A 26,041-nucleotide genomic window follows, 5' to 3' on the forward strand; every position below is an offset into this window, starting at 1 on the left:
ACCAGACAACTTAATATATATTATACTCCCTGTATTATGTCTTCCCATAATCCAAGACCACCCCATACTTAATTCTGAATAATTGACTTAGATTAAAAAAAAACAAGAAAAAAAACCAGAAGTGAAGTTGCCATTAGAACATGGTGTATGTATTTCCTCTGTAACAGGCTGCTGTAACTCTTACTCACCCTCCAAATGGCTACCTATCTCAGAAAACAGTAGACTTCCTAGAGATTTAAAAGTGCAGTATACACAAAGCAAAGGCCTAGCAGTTACAGAGAGAAATACACCATACCCTTCTCAATGTCTTCTTGAGTGACTGGGCTTGGTGCAGGAATTACTACATGGCATTCTATGGCCTGTATTACACAAGAGGTCGGACTAGATGTTCATAATGATCTCTTTGGGCCTTAAAATCCATGCATTTATGATGATAGCTTTGCTATATTGAATTATTCACCCTTCACATGTAATTATGAAGTGTTACTGTGTTTCTTTGTGTTGTTTAATCATTCATTTAATGGTATCAGACTTAGAAACCGAGATTATTTGTGTATCCTACATCCTGAAAGCTGACACTATTAGGTTACTTTTTTAAAAGCATGGTTCTGTATACCTGTGGTTAGAATTCTTTTTAAAAGTCTACACTCTTCAACTAAGTAAAAATGTATTATTTCCATAGCATGCTATGGAACTGCTCAAACCTCTCTGATACCATTGTGCATCTATCAATGCTTCCTCATTTTTTTTATGATGTGAAGTTAAACTCTTGTGCAGTAATAGACCTGGGTCCCAGTTCTGCTCCCCTTTAAAATCAATGGGAGTTGTGCCATTAACATCAGTAGGAGGAGGATCAGGTCCATGATCATTGAGAACAACAATACAGAAGCCACATAAGGCTCAGCCATCACGGAAGCATGCAAAAAAGAGAAAAAGAAACAAGTACCTTAATTGACTGAAGCTGGCTGTCCAGGGCACGTGCTAGCTCCAGTAACATAGCGCAGGGCACAGCTGAGTCAGTGGCTCCCACAAACACTCTGCCATCCCACTGTGGACCGAAGTATTTTGAGTCATGGTGGCAAGCAAGTACCAGATGGCGCTTGGCAGAGGGATTGAGGGTGCTGATGATATTTGAGAACGTTCGGTATCCATAGGGCGTGTATCCCTGAAATGTATCTTCTTCGACTACCCAGCCAGCCTGCAAACTTTGAATACGGCGCTTGATATGCTGGAATTGTGAAAAAAAAAAAATCACATTAATATTGGTAAGCATCTAACAGATGTTTGCAAACAAACTATATCAGTAGCTAGTTTACAGTATTAGCTCTTTAATTTTTCTGTAAGGGCCACTGTAATTATAATAAGCATTTTCTATGGCTAAGCAGCTAATGGGACTGAGTTCTGCTTGTGGTAATCACCATCATTGTTTCACTGCTACATTCTCTTCCTCCACTATCACCTCATTTGCTTGGCCTCTCTCCTGTTGTGTCTTGTTATATGCTAAGATTGTAAACTCTTTGGGGCAGGGATTATCTTTTAGTATATGTTTGTAAAGTGCCTAGCATAATGATCACTGATGGCAGCCTCTAGGCGCTACTGCAGTACCAATAACACTGTTTGCTTTCTACAAGAAATGTGCCTTACAAATAGCAAGTGACTTGAACGAGGCTTAAGAGTTCAACAGGAAACAACTAAATAGTCTCTTCTCTATAAACTGAGCAAAGAATGGAACACTGGAGAACAACTAAAATATAATTCAATGTGAGGGCAAAAATGAAAACAATGGAATCTGTATAATAGACCACTCCTATTAGGCAACGTCCTGCCTTGAAAGATTGCCTCTAAAATATCCCCCCCAAATGGACCCAATACAGAGGGTTCTGCATCATCTTTATTAGAGAAGACCATCTGTGTTAAGCAACTTATTTTTATTGGTCTCTTAAGTATTCTCTCAAGGACATATTTCTCTCTATTTAGATAAAAGGGGAAAAAAGCCTCTAAATGGGGAACTAGCAGACAGTGAAGAGCCGAAGCCAGCTCCTATTAAGATCAATGGGATTTTTGCCATTGATTTCAGTGGGAGCAAAAGTGTCCCCTTGAATGGTTTCCATTTTGTTCTGGGTAGCGTTCTGAAAGTTCATGCAGCAACAAGTAATTTACCCTTGTCCTGTTTGCAAACCTGCCTTTGGCATCAGTGGGTGTTCTGCAGTGGATTGATAGGAGTATGTAGTTCTAGCTGTACATCTCGGCCCCTGGACTGAATTTAAAGTGGAATTTGTACCTTTCCACAGAATGGGTTTGACACCCCTGCAGCTCTATTATGTTTTAACAAAACTCTCCTCTCCATGCTGACAATGGAGAGTGTTTCTATGTTGTCATAAGGATCTTTGTTTTCATACATTGTTGTTACCCATAGCAGCAAAGATCCCCCACTTGAGCATGCCATGTGGTTACCATGCCTCGGACTCTGCTCTGCTATTTTTTCCTTTAGTTTGGCTGACAGCCAGTAAATCACCTAGGAACCTCAGAACTAGATACTATGGACACTCACTGACGTTGAAACAAGCTTCATTTTTCCACTCCACCAACTACAGATTGGCAAGTTCATTAATTGGACACAATGGGCTATGGTGGTGCTGTTAAGCCACAGCCTGCATGGCTGGTTGGGGGCACAGAGAGGTTCCACACTGGTGAGAATCCCAAGAGGCGTTCTGGCTGACTCAGTCACCCGAGAGCAGAGACTATTTACAGGTGCCATTTGTATACCCCTCATGTGCAGATTCAACTCTGCTAGTCAGTATGCCACCTTTGAACCCTCTTCACCCATGGTAGAGTCTCCAGTAGCTCCAGCTGAAGACAACTCCTGATCCTTGCAACTGTGTTGAGCAAGGACAAGGGTTGTGCTGGTCCTTGAAAGGGGTACAAGGTGGGCTGGGGAAAAGACCCCTTGTGCTCTTTCCCCTTATGCGTGCACCTATGCAGAACTAGCTACAAATTAGCCCTTAGATTACTCTGTTTACATAAATGTAGCAACAAAAAATAGAGTGGGAGTAAATGGTCAGTTTTCAACATGGCAAAACGTTAACAGGAGGTGCGGGAGTCAAGGTTCCATGCTAGGCCTGGTGCTGTTTAACTACTACTTGTTGATTTTAAAAAGATGGACTATATAAAAGTAGGTTTCAGAGTAGTAGCCACATTAGTCTGTATCCGCAAAAAGAAAAGGAGTACTTGTGGCATCTTAGAGACTAACATTCATTTGAGCATAAGCTTTCATGAGCTACAGCTCACTTCATCAGCTGCATTCAGTGGGAAATATAGTGGGGAGATTTATATACACAGAGAATGTGAAACAATGGGTGTTACCATACACACTGTAACGAGAGTAATCAGGTAAGGTGAGCTATTACCAGCAGGAGAGTGGGGGTGAGGGAACCTTTTGTAGTGATAATCAAGGTGGCCCATTTCCAGCAGTTGACAAGAACGTCTGAGTAACAGTGGGGAGGGGGAGAAACATGCGGAAATAGTTTTACTTTGTGTAATGACACATCCCCTCCCAGTCTTTATTCAAGCCTAAGTTAATTTTATCCAGTTTGCAAATTAATTCCAATTCAGCAGTCTCTTGTTGGAGTCTGTTTTTGAAGTTTCACCTGCACATCTACCAATGTGATATACGCCATCATGTGCCAGCAATGCCCCTCTGCCATGTACATTGGCCAAACTGGACAGTCTCTATGTAAAAGACTAAACGGACACAAATCAGACATCAAGAATTATAACATTCAAAAACCAGTCGGAGAACACTTCAATCTCTCTGGTCACTCAATTACAGACCTAAAGGTGGCAATTCTTCAACAAAAAAAACCCTTCAAAAACAGACTCCAGTGAGAGACTGCTGAATTGGAATTAATTTGCAAGCTGGATACAATTAACTTAGGCTTGAATAGAGACTGGGAGTGGATGTGTCATTACACAAAGTAAAACTATTTCCCCATGTTTACCACCCCCGCACTGTTCCTCAGACGTTCTTGTCAACTGCTGGAAATGGCCCATCTTGATCATCACTACAAAAAGTTTCCCTCCCTCCTCCCGCTGGTAATAGCTCACCTTACCTGATCACTTTCTTTACAGTGTGTATGGTAACCCCCATTGTTTCATGTTCTCTGTGTATATAAATCTCCCCACTGTATTTTCCACTGCATGCATCGGATAAAGTGAGCTGTAGCTCATGAAAGCTCATGCTCAAATAAATTGGTTAGTCTCTAAGGTGCCACAAGTACTCCTTTTCTTTTTATATAGAAGTAGTTTCACTATCAGTAAGGCCATTGTAATCAAAATGTCACCTAGCTAAGACTGAATCTCGCTAGTTAATGTATTAAAATATCTGTCCAGTCATGGCACTGGGTGTGTGAAGGCCAAGTCCTTCTCTTTGACCCTCCTGTCATCTTCAACGATATCTTCAGATCATGGTCCAGCTGATGCAGAAAGGAGCTCTCACCAGCAGCATGTAACTCACTTTTTAGAAACTGATTAGATTTCTGATGGCAGCGTCCCTTTAAATTCCATAGGTTTTTAGGGTGATTGCTATATAACTTTATTATAGTTTCATTCCTTTCCTAAAGTTCCCCAGGACTGTTATAGAAGAGTGACCAAGACTAGGCCTGGTTCTAGCACATGCAACTCCCCTGAAGTTACTAGAGTTATACCAGGGCTGCATTTTGCCCACAGTTCTATTTCAAAGTTCTACAGCACCTTTCTTCCAGGGCTCCCAAAGTGCTTTAAAAGCATTAATGAATTAAGCCTCATGTTACTCCTCTGAGATAAAGAGCTGATATCCCCACATTACAGATATGGTCATTGAAACTGGAAAAGTAAAGTAACTTGCCTGGGGTGGCACAGTGAATAGGTGGAAAGACCAGCAAAGGAAGCCCTGAGTCCTGGTCCTATGTACCTTTTAAAAACACTGTAGCTTCTTGATAAACTATAGTAATCCGGAGCAGGCAAGATGTCAAATTGCATCATGGTCCTACCCACCACTAGATAATCTTTGGGGCAACTCCGTAAGCCCTCCCTCCACAAAACCAGGAAGACCTCTTCAGGGAGGACATTTAGCTTGCCCCTCATGTGAAGTTCCAAAGGCAACTGTGCAAAAATGGCATGTTTGTGTGAGCACAAAGACGTCCAGCTAAGCTGATTTTAGGTTACATGGAGTACTCTCACTTACATATATATTTAACATCTGATTTTCTTTTATACGTAATACTTGTTGCAGCTGTGTAAAATTAGGGAATAGAATTTAAAGTAGATTAAGTTTTGGGCCTGTCAGCCTTGATATTGTGTCTTTATGGATGACATTTCTCAGTCTTCTGATGGTAGTGGTCTTACTGAATGCAGCAAATGTGTCTCCACTCATGGGTGGCCAGAGCCTCATACACTGAGGGCACGACCAGAATACAAACAACAGATGATATCCTTAGTGTGTCCAGAGGATGTAGTCTCACCTGACGCACAGCATAATTTCCTGGTGATCCGGGGTATCTCTCTATCAGTATAGGTTGCAGATCATTTTGCCACATTTGAGAAACATCTGTGTGTGCTGCAACTTGCCGGATACCAGCAAAAGTTAAAATACTTGGTTGGTGGGAGTACTGCAGAAGGAAGAAGAGGCATCTATTATCTGTTAGGTAGTTTGTGTTTTCTTCAATATGACAAACGTGATGCTATAGAATGCAAACAACATATTGTACTATATTAACAACATATTGAGTGCTAATCCTATTTCCTGTGGCATCCTCCAGTAATAAGGACAACAACCCCTTAGGAGTGCAGGTCTTCTCTCAAAGGTGACTCTAAAAATGGCAGTATAGGGTGCAGATCATTTTGCCACATTTGAGAAACATCCTAGACACTATTTGATCTACCCCTCTCCAGCATTTAATGATAGACCTGATTAAGCTCCATTAAGAGTCCTTGTTTCCAGTTGGTGATTCCCTTGAGCTGTCCTCACTGCTGAGCAAGTCTAGGGGCTGAGCCTTAGCACTTATGTGGGAACAGTTAAAGGCAACATAGCAACTACACCAGCAGTGAGGTTCCCCACTACCTGCAGGAATCCCCGAGAGCTGGAATGGAACCTCAGAATGTGACGTAATACCAATGGAAGACAGCAGCAGCGGCAGCACAGACAGCGCCGTAGCAGGGGACGGCAGCCACTGGTGACCGAGAGAGGAGGGAGAGAGCGCGCAGCAGGAGTGCAGCAGCTTGTTGGAGTTTCACACCATAAGGTGTGAAACTGAGGCAAAGGACACTGCCCAAAACACTGTGGGGTGGGTGTTTGCCTGTGGTCACATGCTTTTGAATTATGGTTGTGGTGTTTTCCCAAACAAACATTGGATCCCCTTTTAATAAAAGTTTTCTTTTGTTATCCACCGATTCAGAGCTTGCGAGAGGGGAAGTATTACCTCTTAGAAGTGCCCAGCCGCAGTGTTTCATTTTTCCAGATGACTGGATGGGGGTTGAGCTGGTTCTATTTTCTGTTGCTAAGAGAAACTCCTAGAGCAGTGGTTTTCAAACTTTTTAGACTATGTACCCCTTTCCAAATAATGTAGTCTACCACATACCCCCATCTGAGATAGGATCATAATATACCTATGATTAGACTGCATTTTATTTAGTAAGACTAGGCATTGTCCGCCATTACAGCGTGTAATAAAATGCATTGTCCGCCATTACCCCTTGATGAGAGCTTGCGTACCCCTAGGAGTACACATACTTCAGTTTGAAAACCACTGCCCTAGACAGTGAACCCAGCCATTGTTGCTGCCAACTCCACCTGGTAGAAGGGTTACAGTGATGAGGGGTGGGGGTGAAGGCCTGATGTTTCTGCTGAAATCAATGGCAACTGGATTGGCTTGGTAGATAGGACAGAGTGAGTAGAGTGGGTGGGTGGGGTAAAGAGGGGGAGTATGTGGGGTGAGAAAGAGAGCTGGAGAGAGGCACTGATGCTGCTCTGCATTTTCTGTAATGACCAGTGTAACCATGGACTCAGCCTCAATTAGGGGCAGCACTGTAGACCACTGAGCAAATATCTATGGGTTACATCTGGAAAGATAAATATGAATACATAACAATGAGCCAAACAGAATTCTACTGGGCACAGACTTTTTTCTTTTTAAGTAAAATAATTAAAACAAATCTAACTAAACAAGTGGTAAAATGAGGATGTGAGAAGATGACAAAGGGGAAGTTAATGAAAAATAGAACAGAAGGGAACCTCACTTGCCATCTTGTCCTGGGCCTGGTAAATTCTGACTGTAGCCCTATACATCTTTGGATGTTATATCAGATTACTGTAAGTCAGTCAATTCTAGATGAACTTTGGGCTCAGATTCTTTACAATCAACTCAAAATGGGTCTTGAACATCTTTTCCATTTGAAAGTCTTGGAACACTTGATTAAATTAAACTTGAAGCTCCACAATCTATTATATTTCATGTGGCTCAAATAACTTCTGCATGAAGAAACCATGTTTGTGTTTCATAATCAGGCCAAATAACTGTTATATTTTGAGTGTCTGCCTGTATTTTTACTGCTGTATTATTCTCTCTCAGTAAGTATTAATCCTGAGATCTAACTAAAAGAAGGCTGAGGGGAGATATGATTGTTCTCTATAAATATATCAAAGGGATAAATACCAGGGAGTGAGAGGAATTATTTAAGCTCAGTACCAATGTGGATATAAGAACAAAAGGATATTAAACTTCCTAATGGCCAGTTTAGACTTGAAATTAGACTAAGCTTTCTAACCATCGGAGGAGTGAAGTTCTGGAACAGCCTTCCTAGGGAAGCAGTGGGGACAAAAGACCTATCTGGCTTCAAGACTAAGCTTGATAAGTTTATGGAGGGGATGGTATGATGGGATAGCCTAATTGTGGCAATTAATTGATCTTTGACTATTAGCGGTAAATATGCCCAATGGCCTATGATGGATGGGGTGGGATCCGAGTTACTACAGAGAATTCAGCCAGCCACCCAGGAAAGGTGAGTCTTGCCCACATGCTCAGGGTTTAGCTGATCGCCATATTTGGGGTCTGGAAGGAATTATCCTCCAGGGCAGATTGGCAGAGGCCCTGGGGGGGTTTTTGTCTTCCTCTGCAGCATGGAGCACGGGTCACTTGCTGGATGATTCTCTGCACCTCGAAGTCTTTAAACCACGATTTGAGGATTTCAGTAGCTCAGACATGGGTTATGGGTTTGTTGCAGGAGTGGGTGGGTGAGATTCTGTGGCCTGCGTGGTGCAGGAGGTCAGACAAGACTATCATAATGGTCCCTTCTGACCTTAAAGTCTATGATTCTAATCTTCTTGTTGTAATTGGTTTACATTTTTTTGTTTTGTTTTTAAGAAACACAAATGGATGAAAACGCTGGATGAAACAAAACATGCTAATATCTTCTTTCCAAATAATGATGCAGCAGTTCTGTTGTCATTATCTGCTATAGCCCCTACTTATATGTTCCATGCTAGACAGAATTTACTATTTTAACAGAGCCCTTCTTTTCCTCAGAAGAACATATTATAATCTCTCATTTTTCTGCAGTCTTAACAGTCTTAGATTCTTTTTTTTTCCCCACCAAGTTCAACAATTCTCTGCAAAACGTTTCTCTTGTTGAGTTGCCAATGCTAGGTTAGTGTGAATCTCATATCACAATAACACATTGAGAAAAAGAATTATCTGCAGCCATTAAATTATGATGAAGGGCATGTTATCTCTTTACCTGTCTGAGTCTGTATTATGTACACTGACAGTGCTCTCTAAACAACAATAAGCTAAGATTCACTCTGATCTCTATGGTGTGGGTGGCGCAGAGAACTTAGCCCATCCACCCACACTGTATTATCACAACAGCAGCTTTTACACTGAAGACGGAACCCTGATCACAGCCACAGGCTGCACAACAAAGATGCAATTCATGCCGATGTCTTCTCTTACAGGGAAGGAGTAGGGATCAAATGAAAGTGTCTGTCTGAACTCCTCTTCCAGAAGCCTCCTGACTGAGAGGCAGGCCTGGTTTAAACAGCTCAGCTGCTGATCTCCCCTCCCCACACACACATACGCCAAAGCCACACTGCATTTAAGTGGGGGTGAGAAGACAAGAACCAGTTTGAGAAATACAACTGTGACCCACCTTCTCCTGTGTCCAGTTTGCTCTGGCTTCCCCCCCATCTGTCAGCTGAGAGAAGGTGACTGTTGCCAGGTAAATTGCCCCAGCCAGGCAGAAAGATGCTGCTGCCTTATTACTCCTGCTTCCCCCTGCCATCCCTCTTCTGCAGCTGCTACTGCTCTTCTTCCTGTGCATGAGTCAGTAGAGGAGCAGCTTCTTCTGCAGTCCACCCCTCCCCTTCTCCCTCTGCCTGACTAAGGATCTGGAGGTAGGAGGGGGAAAGGGGGCAGTCCTGGAGGAGGGAGCTTCCCAATGGTCTGCTGCAGGAGCAGACGCCTGACTATCTACCCTTTTACCCAGCTTTTCCCAGTTCATTTCCCTTCTGAAATGAGCCCTGTCCCTAGCACCACGTCAGCAGCATCAGGAGTGTGACTAATCCCCAAACCCTCAGGCAGTGATCACAACAGGATGGTCTCTCCATTCTCTCCCACGTGTTCCCTCCCTGATGTTTTCCTCCAGGGTTACAATGAGGCTCTCAGGGCTTGTGTTTCTCACTGGGAAAAGTGAGGAGAGTTGTGGACTGATTTGTGAAGTTCTTTCTGAGTGGAGATTAAAAAGCTGTTTGTTTTTACAGACAGGGTGTCATTCAAAGGTGCCAAGCACCAAACAGCTCCTGTTGGCATCAGCACTTTTGAAAATCAGGCCACATACTTCAGGTACATTAATAAGGACTTACCAGCCTAGCTTCAGGCCTCCATTACTGAAAGTCTTGGCCTTATTGTGTAATTAGTTAATGATGATCAACGTTCAGTGATTGTTTTGTGGCAAATTGCTGGCACTACTATGATGGGTCTCACGCTTTCTCTTGTTGGGGGGCAGGGGGTTTCAGGGCACTATTTCTTACCCCAAACTGGGGTATTAACTGCCCCACTCATGTCCTAGAGGAGGGGAGTGGAGAGGGAGAGACCCGGGCCCACCCTCTACTCTGGGTCCTAGCTTAGGGGCCATAGGGATAGCAGTAAACCACTTGAACTAGCAATTCCGTCCCCTGGGCTACTTCCCTCTCTGCCCTTCAGCTTGTGGGGCTTCCTGCCCTCCCTCTGCACAAACCAGGTGTCCCTTTACCTTGGGTCTTGGTGGTCTTAGCCCACCACAGCACTTCTCCAAACTCTCCTCTACTTCCCTCCAAACTGCACTCTGCTTCAACTCCTCCTCTTGTCTGATTGAAGCAGGGTTTTTTTTATCAGGTTACTGGCTTCAGGTGCTTTAATTGGCTTCAGGTGCTTTAATTAATTTATAGCAAACTTTCTTCCCTCTACAGGGAAGAAGGCTCCAAAAAAACACTCTCCTGCTGCCCTCTGGCCATGCTGTATCACAGTTTGTACAATGTCTTGAAAATGTAAATATCTATATATGTGCAAATAAGTTACTTATTATCATATATGCTGTTCTACATCAATTGTTAGGTCAAAAGTGGCCAGAGACACTGATTTTATGATTAATGAGTCAAATTCTATTTTCAAAATGTTTAAGTTTGGGGATTGCACTGGTATCTGCTATACATTTTTCTAGGATTTTTCCCAATATTATGAATGCAGGATCAACTGACACTTAAACTATCACCATCCTGGATCCAATTTTGAATTAAACCCCTGACTTTGCTTGCATCACTGAGGCTTGGTTTGAAGCCTCTCCCATCACATTTCGCTCATTCAGTACTCAAAGGCTATTCAGTACAAACTAAGAAAGATCCCAGAAAACACCAGAAGAGGATAAAAATAGGAAGCTGTCCTGCTGCCCTCCAGCATCAAATATGGAGACATTCCAGCCCAGAAATCAAAACCTTTAAATTTATCCCACCTGGTCTCTGAGGCTAAGGACAACAGGAAACTAGGACCTTGTTGATCTACCGACTTCTGGACAAAAGCCCTGCAGACTTCCTGGAGTAACTAATGAATTGTGGTGTTTCGATGTTGCTTGTAATTATTAGAATTGGGAGCACTGGCTGTTGGGAGTCTGAAAGGACAGGAAAGAGGGAGGAGGAGTTGAGAGGCTGGGAGAAAGCTACAGAGGGTGCAGCAGCTGCTTGGTAAAGAGGTTTCCATTTTGAAAATAAAGTCCTGTTGAAGCTTGTTAGTACCTTGCCTGGTTGATACAACATGGATATATTTACCACTGTGGAGCTGGAATTCCCCAGGGTCATTATTTGTTGGTGACTTCAACCTAGACAATACTAAGGATGACATAGCATCCAAAATCCTCTTCTGCATGGAAACATGTAATTCATTTGAACCACCTCTAGTCCTTCACACTCAGAGAAGAGACATGCTGGAGCTGATCTTCAGCCTAAGAGTGGCGCTCACGGACATCATAAAAGTTCCACTCCACAGGTCTGATCACCACCTCCTCCAGGCCAATATCATGGCTTTCATTGCATTCCACCAGGGAAAGGAAGTGACAACAAAGCTGCTTTGATTTTGAAAAACTTGTGAATTTACAAGTTTACAGCCTTAGTTTATAGCCTGCCTTAGACAGGTAAAACTTCCAGCTGCAAGGCCAAGATTCTGGCAAACCGATAGAACTTTATAAACACTTCATGATCACTAAAGTTGATGCACAGGCCCCAAGTCTCCCTTTCACCCTGCACTGACCACAGAGATTAACATGGGACACACACAAATTACATCAAATTAAGATCATACATAGGCAGATGTGCTGGCACATGACTAGGCCACTAGTGGTGGGAAACTGCTCTAAATCTATTTGCCAAGAGCACAAGGACTTTTTACAGTACTACATAATGGAACAAAAATAATATTCTGCTGCCTGCCTTCATAGCTGCAAAATCATAGCCATCAGACCTATTCTGAATAGTGTACTCACTAATCAGTGCAGACTATGTAAGCTGGACTTTGGACACAAGTATTGACCAATGCAAAAAGATCGCATCACAGAAAAGCTCAATCACATATGGGAGGAACTTGCTGAGACAATAAACTTGATTCAGGACTGGATAGTATTATTTACTATACCACCTCTGAGCTTTGGTCTAAACCTAAAAATTAGATTGACATAGCTGCATTACTCAGTGGTGTGAAAAATGTTACATCATGTGTAATGTAATTAGGTCAGTCTAATTCTTACTGTAGACACAGCTAGATCAACAGAGTAATTCTTCTGTCAACCTAGCTATTGCCTCTTTTGGAAAGGTGTATTACCTATATTGATGGAAAAACCTCTTCTGTCAACTGCAGCTGTGCTGCTGTAGTGTAGCCATACCCTCAGAGCGTTTGGTCCCACCATGCATAATGAAGCATTAGAAGAAGTCTTTAGAAGTATTTAAACCACTCCCTGTGAAACAAGTAATGAAGTCCACTGCCAGGCTGAAGACCCTGTTATGCTGACCTAAATTACCTAGGAAGCACATAGGTGTTATGGTGATGGGTACTGTAGAAAACTCATAGGCCTTGTCTACACTGCCACTATACAGTGCTGCAACTTTCTCGCTCAGGGGCATGGAAAAAACACCCCCCTGAGCACTGCAAGTTTAAACACTGTAAAGTGGCAGAGTAGATAGTGCACCAATGCTGGGAGCTACTCCCCTCGTGGGGATGGTTTTTTACAGCGCTGGGAGAGCTGTCTCCCAGCGATGGTGCCGTGACTACACAGCCACGTTAAAGCAGTTGCTAGTGAAGACATACCCATAGATAATACAGGATTTTTTTAAATATTATTTTTATTCCGTCCTAAGTCAAACACTGTTGCCCTCAACTATATATGCCACGCTTCACTATCTACAATGGGTTACAGAAAGTTTACCTATAATGCTGTGAACAATTTAAAACAAAACACACACTGCATCCAAAATATATATGAATTGTCCTGTAATCTTATAAAAAGGAAACTAGTATAAGCTCAGAAAATTTAATAAAGTGTGTACACAATTTGTGGGTGTGCCTAGGGAGAAAGACTGGAACTATGGCAGTGGTTCCCAAACTGGGGTTCGTGAAATGTTACAGGGGGTTCTCAGGGAAAAAAATCCCTAATGGCGGATAGAGCTGTCCTTAGGGACTTGGGCAGCATGGGGCAAGCAGACCGGAGTCCCTGGATTTCCAAGAGCTAAGCAGATCAAAGCAAGCATATCTATCACACTGAGGAGATTTAAACTTCAAGACTCCTTATAAGAAACAGAAAAGGAGGTGGATGCTTTTTTCTGTTTTTAAAATTAAATAGGCAGCTAGTATTGTTTTTAAAATTATTATGAAGAACAAGTTTAAGCTTTGTTTGCGTTGTTTGCCTGGATTGCTCAAGACCTGAACGCTTGTGTAGGAGGAACGATTTGAGTTGGCTTCTTAAATATCTTCATGCTGTTTCACATCTGACACTCCTTGATGAAACACAGGAGCCTTGTCTTATAACAGGCTTATTCAAAGTGATACAAGCTATGAAAGTGAGATCTTAGAAAGGTGTTGCTGTTTTCATAATGTAATAAAAATACTGTAATGATAAATAATAATTAATAATATATAGTGTGTAATAAGCATGTCATAAAAACAAATTGTATTTCCAAGATCACTGCTTTTATAATTTATACTCAGGTAAAGGAGAAAATCCCTGGAAATATTCATTTTTAGGAGGGGGTTCGCGAGACTTGACATTTCAGTGAAAGGGTTTCACAGGTTGTTAAAGTTTGGGAACCACTGAATTAGGGCAATACCAGCACAAAGCTAGTAGCCACACAGAAAGTAGCTGGCGCTACCACTTATAAATACAAATGATAGCTGTAAAGGAAATTGTTTTTGGCTAAAATATTAATTGTTTTTGGCTAAAATATTAGTGGACCTAGACCAGTTAAACCAGTTTTGAATATTTACACATGGCAGTAGAGTGAAAAAGTGGAGTAGTGTAACCCTATGAGGCCCTCAATGCCCACCGGCAAAGGGTTCACTGCCATGTAACAACAACTCCTATCAAGCCTGACTAACTCACTGCACCTAATATGTTGTTGTCTGGATGTTTAAAAAGAATGTCATGTAAAGCAGTGGTTCTCAAAACCAGTCCGCCGCTTGTTCAGGGAAGGCCCCTGGTGGGCCGGACCGGGTTGTTTACCTGCCGCATCTGCAGTTTCCACCGATTGCAGCTCCCACTGGCCGCAGTTCGCCGCTCCAGACCAATGGGGGCTGTGGGAAGGGCAGCCAGCACGTGGGAGCCGTGATCGGCCGAACTTGCAGACGCGGCAGGTAAACAAACAGGTCCGGCCTGCCAGGGGCTTTCCCTGAACAAGCGGCGGACCAGCTGTGAGAACCACTGATGTAAAGTATCAGATGAAAACTTATGTCTTATTGGTCATCATAAGCATTGCGTGATGTATGTCTGAGTGTTAATTAAAAAGCTGTATGTGTATACTGAAAATATCTTTAAAGCCATGTAATCAAACAGGGTTGGTAAGTCTTCCCCAGACAAAGGAATGTTGATTTACCTGGCTGCCAAGGTATCTCTTTGAAACAAGCATTGGGAAAGCAAGCTTCATTTGCATTTTAAGTCAACAGAAAAAGCACATTATCAGGAGGATAAGAAAATAGCATGGCGTCAGCACACAGGAGCACAAGAAGCAGGGGAGAAGAGCTGTATCTGGAGATACACTTCAAAATAACATATCACAAGGGATTACTGGACTATAAGAAGGGGAAAGAACCGCTTTGTTATCCATCACAGAGGGAACAAAGGGTCCAGGACTCTTTGCATTCCCTGAATGATGGATCCCCAACCAGGTGGGGTGGATGATGCTGAAAGGTTGGTTTAGGTAAGAAACTTATCTTAGTCCAGGATTGTTGCTTGTTTAGTTCAGTGTTAGTTACTAGAAGACATTATTATACCTTTGTTTTTATTTGTAACCATTTTCTGTTCCTATTATCTCACTTAGTATCACTTAAATCTCTGATCTTTATTAATAAACTTGTTCTTGTATGATAAGTTCATCTCAGTGCTGTTATATTAAATTGAGGTGTGCACCCTCAGCTGAGCCAACAGGCTCCTGTGAACTCTGTCTCTTTGGACCTGGTAATTTCTTCGAGTGTCCAGTGACAGGGGCTGGATGCTGCAGGGAGGTGCTTCTGGATAGTTTGGGAACTGAAGTACACCAAGGATAAACGTGCAAGGCAAACTTAGGACAGGTGGAGTCCTAAGAAGTTTGTTTGGGCTGTGGTGGAGGGGAACTGTCACACAGTTTAACACCAACAAATCCCTCTTTTGCTAAGGCAGAGGAGTAACAAGGTGCATGACAGTTCTGGATGCTCCGAGAGAGTGTGTCAGATGCTAAACAACAGTTTCAGTTCCCATTTATCCATTTAAGATCTGTTCCATTAGCCTTACAAAGAAGAAAAAGGCCAACCATTCTTTAAATACAGCAGTAGACTCCAAGCTCCTATCTCTAACACAGATAAGCAGTCAGGTCACAGAAGCTACCTCTCAAAATAAAAAGTCCTCTGCACACTAGTCCATGAGGCTGGGAAAGTTGGGAACGTGGTTCGGTGGGGGAATAGAAGTGGGAAGTCATGTAGTCCATGTTCAGGAGTGATGGGGCCCTGCTGGGGGAAGCTTTGGAAGATAATCCTCTGCCATTTTTTTGCAACACTAAAAGCTATGGATGGAAAGCTAGAAAGAAAGCTGATACTGTACTTTGTCATCCTGCTTAGGGACAATTAAAGGTCTTTTGTCTTGCCCATCCCCACCCCTCCAAAAATAGGGCAGAATTCAGCCTGGAATTAATTGGAAGTATGGAATCTGAGTCTTAGTGCAGGTTTCACTTTTTATCAAACACAAAACTTCACAGCAATTTTTAGAAACATGATATATGTCACTGTTTCAGTATCTCCATTCTCTGCATGGGGCTGTCAGATAAATGATTTGCAATAAATAATTCTGCCAGCTCTATATAGTTTCTTTCCTTAAACCAGGTAATGTCACAGTGCCATCTGGTGCACACTAGAGGGAACATCGTACAGAGAAAATATTTGTAAAGGTCTTTTGTGCATGACTTGCACTCTTTATTAGACTACATAATACATGTATCTTAGCTAAAACCAGACTCTCTCTGCAGAACTTTCTCTAATCATTCCTTGATTACCCTGGTTCTTAACTATGAGGAACACACATCCACTGCTGCTGACATAATGCAAAGTCTGATTCTCAGAAAGCCCAAACACCTGCAGATCCCATTGATTTGAATGGTCCCTTAGAATATGTGCTAACTAGTTATGCTAAAACTATCTGTTTGACTGCGTATTTAGCTGTGACACTGAGAACCTTTCCCAGATCTGAGGAAGAGCTCTGTGTAGCTTGAAAGTTTGTCTCTCTCAGCAACAGAAGTTGATCCAATAAAACATACTATCTCACCAACCTTGACTCTTTATTGATGTCAGCTGTCATTTTGGATGCTCAGCTCTTCTGAATATTAGGCCCAAAGAAAGGGGAGGGTGGGGATTTTCAATTTTTTTTAAAATATCCCCTAACTTACTCAAAGTAAATTTGTGGCAGACCCATTGTACCATAGGAGTCATATAGGAATAGATTTGTTTTGTCCAGATTGCTTTGTGATAGATTACCACAATTTGGCCTGATCCATTGCCCACTAAAGTTGATGGGAGCCTTTCTATCGATATCATGTTGGCATTGGACCAGGCCCTTTATGATAATGTATAATCACTGTATATAGTGACTGTGACCCAGCGACCCCGTGTTCCCAACAGGCAGAGGACACAGTGATTACTTAGGGTTTTACAGGGATCTGCTGGGTTGGAGACCTGCATAATAGTTCACCAAAGAGGGGCAAGTGATGTCTTTAAAGAGAGCCAACAGCCCCCGGTCCTCATAATCATTGTGAAATGTATATATAGATAATACTTAAGTTACGTATCTTTAATGAAAATTATTCTCTTAAGGTCTTGGTGCTAAGGCAGGTCACCAGGAGATGACATACCTCCTGCCTGAAAGGAACTTCTCTGAGGTATCTGACATCTATCTCCCTTTATGGCCATTTGTGTATTGGATATTGTATGCCTCAAAGTGTATGCCTGTTTGCATACTGATTACGGAGCCAATTGCAAACTGAGATTGCAAAATCTGCAAGAGAGGAAGTCTACAGGAAGAAACAAACAGCAGTGGGTATCATGAATAAAGCCAAAGGCATGGCATGATATGTGTTGGAGTGCAAAGAGACACACTGAATCCCTCACTTAGGAGGCAAAAGGACAGTGGGCATGTTTCATGAAAGAAGGGTCACAGCCAGCCTGACTCTAAAGAGCTGCATGGATTTGGGCAAGCAATACTTTATTAGCCATGAGAGTATCTTGTTAACTAAGTCTAGGCTCTAGAATGAGTAGTATGATATTTTTTTATAGGTAACCATTTGTTTCCAGTACTTCTACTTGAATTTATGTTTGATTTCACTATAAACACATCTAAGTGCTGTGAGTTAAGTGGAGTGGTGATCTGAGGTAGTACTGGTAGATCTGAGATAGAACTATTTCTTTGGAAGGAGTGAATCTGGGAATATGGTGAGTGTCCAGTGGACCAGGGACACACTCAGCAAACTTAGGGGTTGGAGTGTGCCTATTGCTAATCTTTAGACTAACAGGGGATCCTGAAAGGCCAGAGGAGAATGCTTGTTCCCCTGGCTGGTAGAGTTGGGAAGCTGACCCATGGCAGACACAGAGGCGGCTTCCTCATGCTAAGGACAGGTGATAGCGAGGTGCATTACAACCCAGGGTATCCTAGGAAGCATCACAGTGACTGAGATTTAAGGGCTTCTGCTTCCTTAGGCTGATATTGTCTCTAGCTGCAATTGCTGGGAACTGAATAATACTGTAGGGTTCAATCCTGAAATCCTTGCTTAGGTGAGTATAGCTTAGTCTTACATTGACTTCATTATGGGAACAATAGGATTTGAATATGGTTTAAATGTGACTACTCACCTGAGCAAGGACAACACATGTCAGTAAGGGTTACAGGATCATGCCATTACTGTCTTTATTAGTGGCGGGTGGGGGAATTCCAAAAGATTGATTGGTTTCAATGGATTTACATCTAGAATGAGTTTGCCCCCCACCATTTTAAAACCACAAGGCTACCTTCCCATTCTCCTGTTGGAGATGGTTTCTTAATGACAAAGTTTAACTTTGTGAGGAAGAAAGTTGACCTCCCCCATCAGGCCAAGTGATTAAGCAAATTCAGACAGGCATCCAAATTTCAGGTTTTTATCCAAACCAAATCTGTACTCCAGACCTACAGAGGTTCCCTAGCAATTGGAATAGAAATATATATCACGGGTTGTGACCTGCAAAGAAGGAGAAAAAAATAATCCCATATTTTACCTAAATAGCAGTTTCTATCTCAGGGTCTGAACCAGCATTCCTTGCAAACCCCAAATTCCCACTGACTCTAAGGGGAGCTTTGGTTGTGCAAAGTATGCAGGACTGGGTCCACAAGAAGCAACAACCAAAACAGTGCATTGTTTCAGAGATTCTCAAACAAATGCAGAAATCAAATTCCCTAGGACCTTTCCCCTTTTGAACACCATTTAGATGCTAGAAGAACATGGTAAACCACAGAGAAATAGAATGAAAAGGAATATATTCAATTTCCTTCTAGTGCTAAAAATGTACCCTTATGTCAAACTTAGAACTACTATAAAATGCACTGTGGCTACAAAAATTGTACACCAGATGGAATATAAAACAGCATTTTACAAAAAACAAAGTTTAGCAAAGAGCTAGTTAACCCTAGTTTCAGATATTATGCTAGAAATACCAATGGCCTAGCCAGCTGGCCCTAAAGATATCTAAGAGCGAGGCAAGTAGGAAAATCCAGCTGATTCTAATAATGAAAGATCTAAGTTGTGAAGACAGAGGAGGAAGCCTAAATATATAGAGAGCACCTGAAAAAGAGATGATTAGGAAGCCAAATATAAATGTTTGAAATCCACAGGAAATGTCAGATAAATACAGGTTGTGATAGTCATGGAAATGGTAAATTGGGCTCCTTATGCTGTCAATTAGTCTAGATGATCAGTGCCCTAATGCTTCATACTACAGTAATGCTGTGCAGTATAATCACATAAACTAGGCCCTGCCTTTATACAGCCATATGTGCTACTATATATAGATATTGAAATGCAGAGCTGCATTTAGATTTGTTTTACTTAATAGCTCTTAAAGTTTGAACAAAACATTTTGGGTGCTTCAGCAAGTCACAGTGTAGCCATATCGTGCTTACAATTCCCTGATTTGTTGTTTCTCATGGTGCTATTTAATGGACTATAAAAATGATTTTAACTAATCCATCTTCAATTCTAATTTATGAAAAAGCAACTATTGTGGCTTAGGGCAACAAATTAAACAGTATCAACCCTACTGGATGATTCAGAGTTGAGCTTCTTTACAAAGAAGCTTAATTGCTGACCAAATGAGTGTGGTAGTACCTAATATCCATCTGTTATTGTCCATTAACCACTATTTTTGGGAGTTGCCATTCACCATGTGAAATGCTTGCTGCACTTAAAACTTTAGAGAGTGAATCGTAGCTCTGCTAGGGATCAGGAATAATGTTTAAAGAGATGATTTTTATGTTTATAATGTTTGTGTGTGGGAGTCCCATTTTAGGGGAGAAAAGACACAGAGATTGCTCAGAGTTATCTTGTACTGTACTTTGGCAACAACATGAGCTATTCATGGAATATGCTTCACTAAAAAGTTCCAGGGTGTTTTAGCATTCAGTTAAAAGCAGCATCAGCCACATTAACTTCAATTTTTGTTTAAAACAATTCCCTATTTCAGCATGAAGCTCCAGGCTAAATATGATCCCATAATCTGGCTCCAGTCAGAACATGGGCCTGCCGCGTTCTGTATCAGCTGCAGTGTTTAAAGGTCTAATCTGAAGTCAGAGGAAAGACTCCTATTGACTTCAGTTGCCTTTAGATCTGTTCTTAAGTGCATAAGATGAAGGAAATGAAAAAGTACATTGACCAGCCTTCCATGTCTGTCTTGGTGGGCAGAGATCTTAATCTGGCAACACTAAAGAGATGTTTCAGAGTAGCAGCCGTGTTAGTCTGTATCCGCAAAAAGAAAAGGAGTACTTGTGGCACCTTAGAGACTAAATAAAGTTATAAAATTTGTTGGTCTCTAAGGTGCCACAAGTACTCCTTTTCTTTTTACTAAAGAGATTATAATTAGAGCCTTCGTCCTCTAAGTGATCTCAACATGATTTAAAAATATTAAAATAGTACCTCTGTACATGAGTAGGTATTATTATGCCCACTTTATAGAGATGTTAAAGTAAAATCTTTCAAAAGTGGCCACTGATTTTTAGATACCCATTCTGGGCCCCCAAAATAGAGGCACCCAAAACTGGTCATCTCTTTTGAAAATCTGGACCTAATGCCCTGATCCTTAAGAGACTTAGGGCTATGCTTAACTTTATATATGGTGAGTAGTTCTCACTGAAGTCAATAGAACTACTCACAGTGTATAAAATTAAGCACAAGTTAAGCATATGGACCCCAACAAACCAAGGGCCTATCCTGAATACAGCCCACTAAAGCTGCATTCATCTTAAGTCTATTTATATATAAATGCATTACTTGGCCAGATATTTGTGTTAGCCACATTATTATGTATCAAGCCTATTTATTGGCCACGAAGAGTCCATTACTATTGCTTACAGTGAACTCCACTCCCAACACAACCTTCCAAATAAGCATGCTAATATAGCAGATCTCTTAAACATTCTCATAGCACGAACCACGTTGTAAGGGGAAGCTTGTCATATGGATCACCTCCCTTTTTGCAATTCTGTGGATTATTTCCATTCATAATCATGTAACATCCCAGTAACTACAGCAATTGCCTGTATGCTAGGGAGATATTTAACATATACTTAGCTGTCTTTAATGTGATTTAGCAGGTGAAAACAAGGAGAACTGGCACCATGTGACCACCCAACTCTCCTTAGAGAAGTTGCTGAGCAAGTGCACAATGGACAATTTTGGCAACCTCTGCACTATCGTATTTTGTTACACAATTAGTCCATTTGTCCTTGCACTTAAAAGGGTAGGTCCAGGCAGGTATCACCAAATCAGGAGTATCTGTTCTACAATTTATAAAGGAAAGATGGACATGGAAAGGGTGAGAAAGGATACAAAGGTCTATGGCAAGGGTTGTCATTTATTTTTTGACAAGGTCCAGACTCCAGAGAAAATAATAGAAAAATAATAACAAGTAAATAAAAAGATTTCAAGGTCCATTCAAAAGTGTCTGGCGGCCCTGATTTGGCCTGCAGTCTTATTGACTACCCTGGTCTATAGCATAATTCAGTGGTTTTTAACCATTTGCAGACACCTAAAACTTTTTGAATAGAGGTGCGTACTCCTTTGGAAATTAGACACAGTTTGTGGACTCCTAGGGGTCGGTAAATCACAGATTGAAATCTACGGGCATGATCTAATGAAGGGGAAGCACAGGAGATAGAGAACAGAAAGCTGCCTAAACTTATGGGTTTGAACAGTGACAACTTGATGAAGACCATGGGTCTGGAAAATCCCTGTTGATTTTTGTGGGTGGTCTGCCAATTTTCCCACAGTTGGAAATTAATACATGAAGGGGAATTGAGAAGAAGATTTCTTGTACTAACAAAATTACAGTGAGAAAAGAAGTAAAAACCTTTTGGAAATGTAAATATTCCTGGTGGGAACCAGCAGCACTGCATGCAACACAATGAGGTGTGTGGAAATTGCAGCAAGTGTGTAATGGAAGCAGGTGCACAGCAGCCACTGTGCAAATGTGTAACATACTAAGTAGCTAGGCACTAGGCAGGGTGCAACCATGCAACACAATGAGCAGGCGTGGGGCAGCTGTGGTGTGAACGTGAAACTCAACAAGGTATGTGACAACTGTGCAACACAATGAGCAGCCATATGGCAGCCCTAGTGCAATGTGCCACAGCTTGGAGCAAGCGATTGGTAGCCGTGGTGCAAACGTGCAACACAATGACCAGACGGGTGTAACCTCAGACCTGCCCACCTTCCCCCACCCCCGAGTGGGCAGGAGCGGGTGGGTCTGCGGCCAGGGTTCGGCTCTGCCGCTCTACCTGCGATGGCGGGTTTGGTGGTTTCCTGTAGCGTTCGGGGAGACCTGTGACCGCGGGGAGGGGCTTCCCAGGGCTGAGCGCACCCCAGGCAAGGGCCGGCCCCCTCAGGCCTCCCCACAGGGGTGGGAGAATAACTGCACGACGCCCCCAATGACTGCTGCGCTGCCTCCTCGTCCTACTGCTCTCTCCCCCCAACCCCGGCCTCATGAGCCATTCAGAGCATCAACCGCCTCAGGCAGAAGACTAACGGAAACTTTGATTGGAGCCCTGCGCATGCGCCGCCCCACCCCCTCGCCCAGCTCCCGCAAGGCATGGCGGGGGTTGTCGTTTCTTCGCCGCGCTCGGCGGAGGCAAAGAGCGGGAGGTTGAACTACAGTTCCCGGCAGCCCCTGCATCCCCACCCCGTCCCGGGAGTCTCTGTGGATGCGGGGAGCGGGGGGATAATGAGATGCGTGTGAAGCGGCTCTGTCCCGCGGGGCGCCGGAGTCGCTCTGTGCCGCAGGTGAGTAGCGGGCTGTGCGCGGGCGGAGGGGTCGAGGCGGGAACCGTGAGCCGTGCGCGGGGCAGCCCCGCCCCTCCTGGGAGGCTGGGTCCGGGAGTGCAGCCAGCGCAGGCTCCGGGAGCCCGCGGGGCAGCCCGGGCTTCTGGCGCTGCTGCTACGGGGGCGGCTTCCTCAGCGCCGACCCGGGCGGCCCCGGGCTCCCGCTGGGGGAGCGGGCTGAGGCCACATCATCTCCGGAGAGAGGCGCAACCGCTCGCGGGGGGAAGAGGGGCACTTTACCGCGGGTGACTTCAAAAGTGGCTCCCGGAGGCGGGGGTGGGGTCGGGAAACTTTCAGTCCCCCGCCCCCGCCCGACTCCGAATCAGAAACGGTGTGAATGAGCGAGCCGGCCACTTCTATTCCCGCGCGCTGCCCGGGACAGACCCGGCTTGTCCCCACACCGTGCGGGGCCATCGCCCGCGCCCTTCTCCAGGGCCACGGGCCGGGGGGGGGGGTAACGGGATCAGGCACGCAGAGCCCGCTGCAAAGCCTCGTCACGCGTGTGAGGAGCCCCTTCGAGCTCAGGGGCCCCATGGCATGAGTAGGGGGTTTGCAGGGCTGGACCCCAAATAGTGTATGACGTGGGCCTTCTCGGTCAGTCCTGCCAAAAACATAACTTCCAGGAGAGTGAGAAAACTAACAGCCGCCCAGCCAACCACTTGGATGAGGGAGAGGAGTCATGTTTTATTTGTATTATTGTGGCACCTCCGAGTCTCAATCACAGACCAGGAGCACATGGTTCTGAAAGGTCTAGGTAGGAATAATGGGGATGAATTTACGAGAGAGAAAAATGTAGGTTGAACCTTAGGAAAAATTATCTGGAAGATCTAATACTTTGTGAAACAGTCACCAAACGACCATGGTGGAAGATCATTTGGGACTTTTGAAACTGGACATGACAAAACTGAAAAAAATAGTGTATGGAGCAGTGTTGTACTGGCAGGGGAGTGGACTCTATATCATCTAATAGGTCTTTTCCATTTTTGATTTCTAAGGTTCTGTGAACTATTTTATTTTTACAATTTTAAAGCATTTCAGGAATGAGCATTGATTTCAAAATTTAAGTTTTAAAAATATATTTTTTAAATTTTTTTAATCACTTTATAAGCCTTGCATGGGGAAGCTGTATAGATGTAAGTTATATTTACATGGAATAGTCTTGTTAAATGAACCTTTCTAGTATACAACGATCGGCCCCCATTTTCAATAAAGGACTTTAAACATTTATGTGCAGATAATAAAAAAATTGGTATGAAAAGACTTAAATACAAATATTTACCATTTTAAAATATTTTTAGTATAAGAATCGGGCAAATATAAGTGACACCCGGGCCTACAGCATGCATCCAGTACCTACATTTGACCTGGTTTCTCTTAATTTCTAGCCACGAATGACATCATGTCAGTTAATTCTTTTGTCTCCTTCTCTTGCACATCTCTGTGCCTCCTCCTACACTACTGCATATTCTTGGAACCCCTTCCCCAAATTTGTTCACTAAACCACTGCTCTTGCTTCCTTTAATATTCCTTCTAAAATCTAATTGCTGCTATCTCATCTGTGAGAAGTGAGGGATAGGAAAGTAACACAAGGAAAACACACACAACAACCAGCTCTCAGAGTTAAAGGAACAGTTAAGATGTTCGCATGCTTTATTGCAGTGGTTCTCAACAAAGGGTACGTGTACCACTGGAGATACTCAGAGGCCTTCCGGAGGTACATCAGCTCATCTAGATATTTGCTTAGTTTTACAACAGGCTACATAAAAAGCACGAGTGAAGTCAGTACCAACTACAATTTCTTAGATAATGATTTGTTTATACTGCTCTGTATACTATACACTGAAATGTAAGTACAATATTTATATTCCAGTTGATTTATTTTATAATTATATGGTAAAAGTGAGAAAGTAAGCAACTTTTCAAAGTGTGTGCTGTGACACTTGTATTTTTATGTTTGATTTTGTAACTCTTTAAGTGAGGTGAAACTTGGGGGTACACAAGACAAATCAGACTGTTGAAAGGGGTACAGTAGTCTTTAAAGGTTGAGTCACTGAGTAAATGCATGATCTTACTATCGCTTTTGCCGCCTTTTCTGCTTTGTCTGTTTATGGCCCTAATTTGTATTGTGACAAATGTATTCTTCAAGGCAGGGACTGTCTTTATTTTTCCTACTTTTGAGTGCACAAAAAATAATAATTTTGTTGTAACTAGTTACACTGAAAGACTAAATAAGTAAAAATTTACTTTTATTTTTTGGATGAGGTAATTGTGAGAAGCTAAGATATTAATCTTAAAATAAGACACCTTTATTTCGTGGGAGCAGAGCTCCATACCAGCAGTTTTGATTGCTGGATCAGGGACTAATTTTTTCCCCAACTTTACATCTCTTTTATGACCTTTTATGTGTACACACAAACACACACACTCAAGTGGATCTTTGGTTATATTGTGGATAAATATTCACAAGTAGTTTTAATCTGTTAAATTAGGCCTGTAATGTTCATCAGCCTTATTCCTACTCAGGGTAGTTTTTATTTCCTGTCCTGAAGAAAGCATGGAGTTATTTAACTTTTTTAGGATTAATTTAATTGTTAGAGATAGTAATGTTCTCTGTGAGCATCCCTCATCTACAGAAAATGTGATGAAAAGCATGTGAGCTTTTATGTCTTATATTGATTTATTCTTGAAAAAAGTACATTATACTGTATATAGTTTCCTTATACTTGGGTCACCTGGTGGAGCATTCAGGTAATTTCTTTTTATGGGAGCAGAGTTACATGGGGAAATGCAGAAATGTTTGTTTGCTGTTATTCCAATTATATTTCTTGAAACCGTGGAAAAGACATTGATGAGCCACTGACATTTCTCTGAAATGCTGTGCACTGTCTGCAAAATTTTGAGCATCCTTAATTTCTGAGGTTGTCAGTGGGAGTCATAGAATTGTGCCCTCAGTCCTGTCTCAGATTAGTATGTCTGACATGACATTTCATTGTGTTTTAAACTGTCATATTGATCCCTGTTATAAAATGCAAACTTGCCTCACTTTGTTCTTTAATATAGCCAAATGATAAAGCTCAGCACTATTAAAAATTCAGCCAGAGCTGTTAGTGTAGACAAAATGTATTCAATGAATGGTTATTTAGCATTGCTCCTGAATGCTTGAAATGCTGGTTCAGGCAATAATATATTACAACAAATAATTAG

The 26,041-nt window shown here is 42.5% G+C and overlaps 2 protein-coding genes across 3 annotated transcripts in view; one reads left to right on the forward strand and one right to left on the reverse strand.

Moving 5' to 3' along the window:
• Positions 1-22,529, reverse strand: part of QPCT (glutaminyl-peptide cyclotransferase) — a 30,957-nt gene extending 8,428 nt beyond the window's left edge. The window contains exons 1-3 of one of the 2 annotated variants that reach the window (XM_074948973.1): positions 22,297-22,529; positions 5,499-5,645; positions 947-1,228 (exon numbers count right to left, since the gene is read on the reverse strand). In XM_074948973.1, coding sequence (XP_074805074.1) covers positions 947-1,228; positions 5,499-5,645; positions 22,297-22,503 — 636 coding nt within the window. In that variant the 5' untranslated portion in view covers positions 22,504-22,529. Of the gene's footprint in view, positions 1-946; positions 1,229-5,498; positions 5,646-9,180; positions 9,447-22,296 lie in introns of those variants that run through there. The other variant, XM_074948974.1, reaches the window with a different exon arrangement.
• A 178-nt stretch (positions 22,530-22,707) lies between these two features.
• PRKD3 (protein kinase D3) overlaps positions 22,708-26,041 on the forward strand; it is a 77,936-nt gene continuing 74,602 nt past the window's right edge. Inside the window, exon 1 of the mRNA XM_074948982.1 lies at positions 22,708-22,798. The gene's annotated coding sequence lies outside the window, so the exon portion shown is untranslated. The remainder of the gene's footprint in view (positions 22,799-26,041) is intronic.

This window comes from Natator depressus, chromosome 3 (genome assembly GCF_965152275.1).
Source record: "Natator depressus isolate rNatDep1 chromosome 3, rNatDep2.hap1, whole genome shotgun sequence".
NCBI classification, from domain to species: domain Eukaryota; kingdom Metazoa; phylum Chordata; order Testudines; family Cheloniidae; genus Natator; species Natator depressus.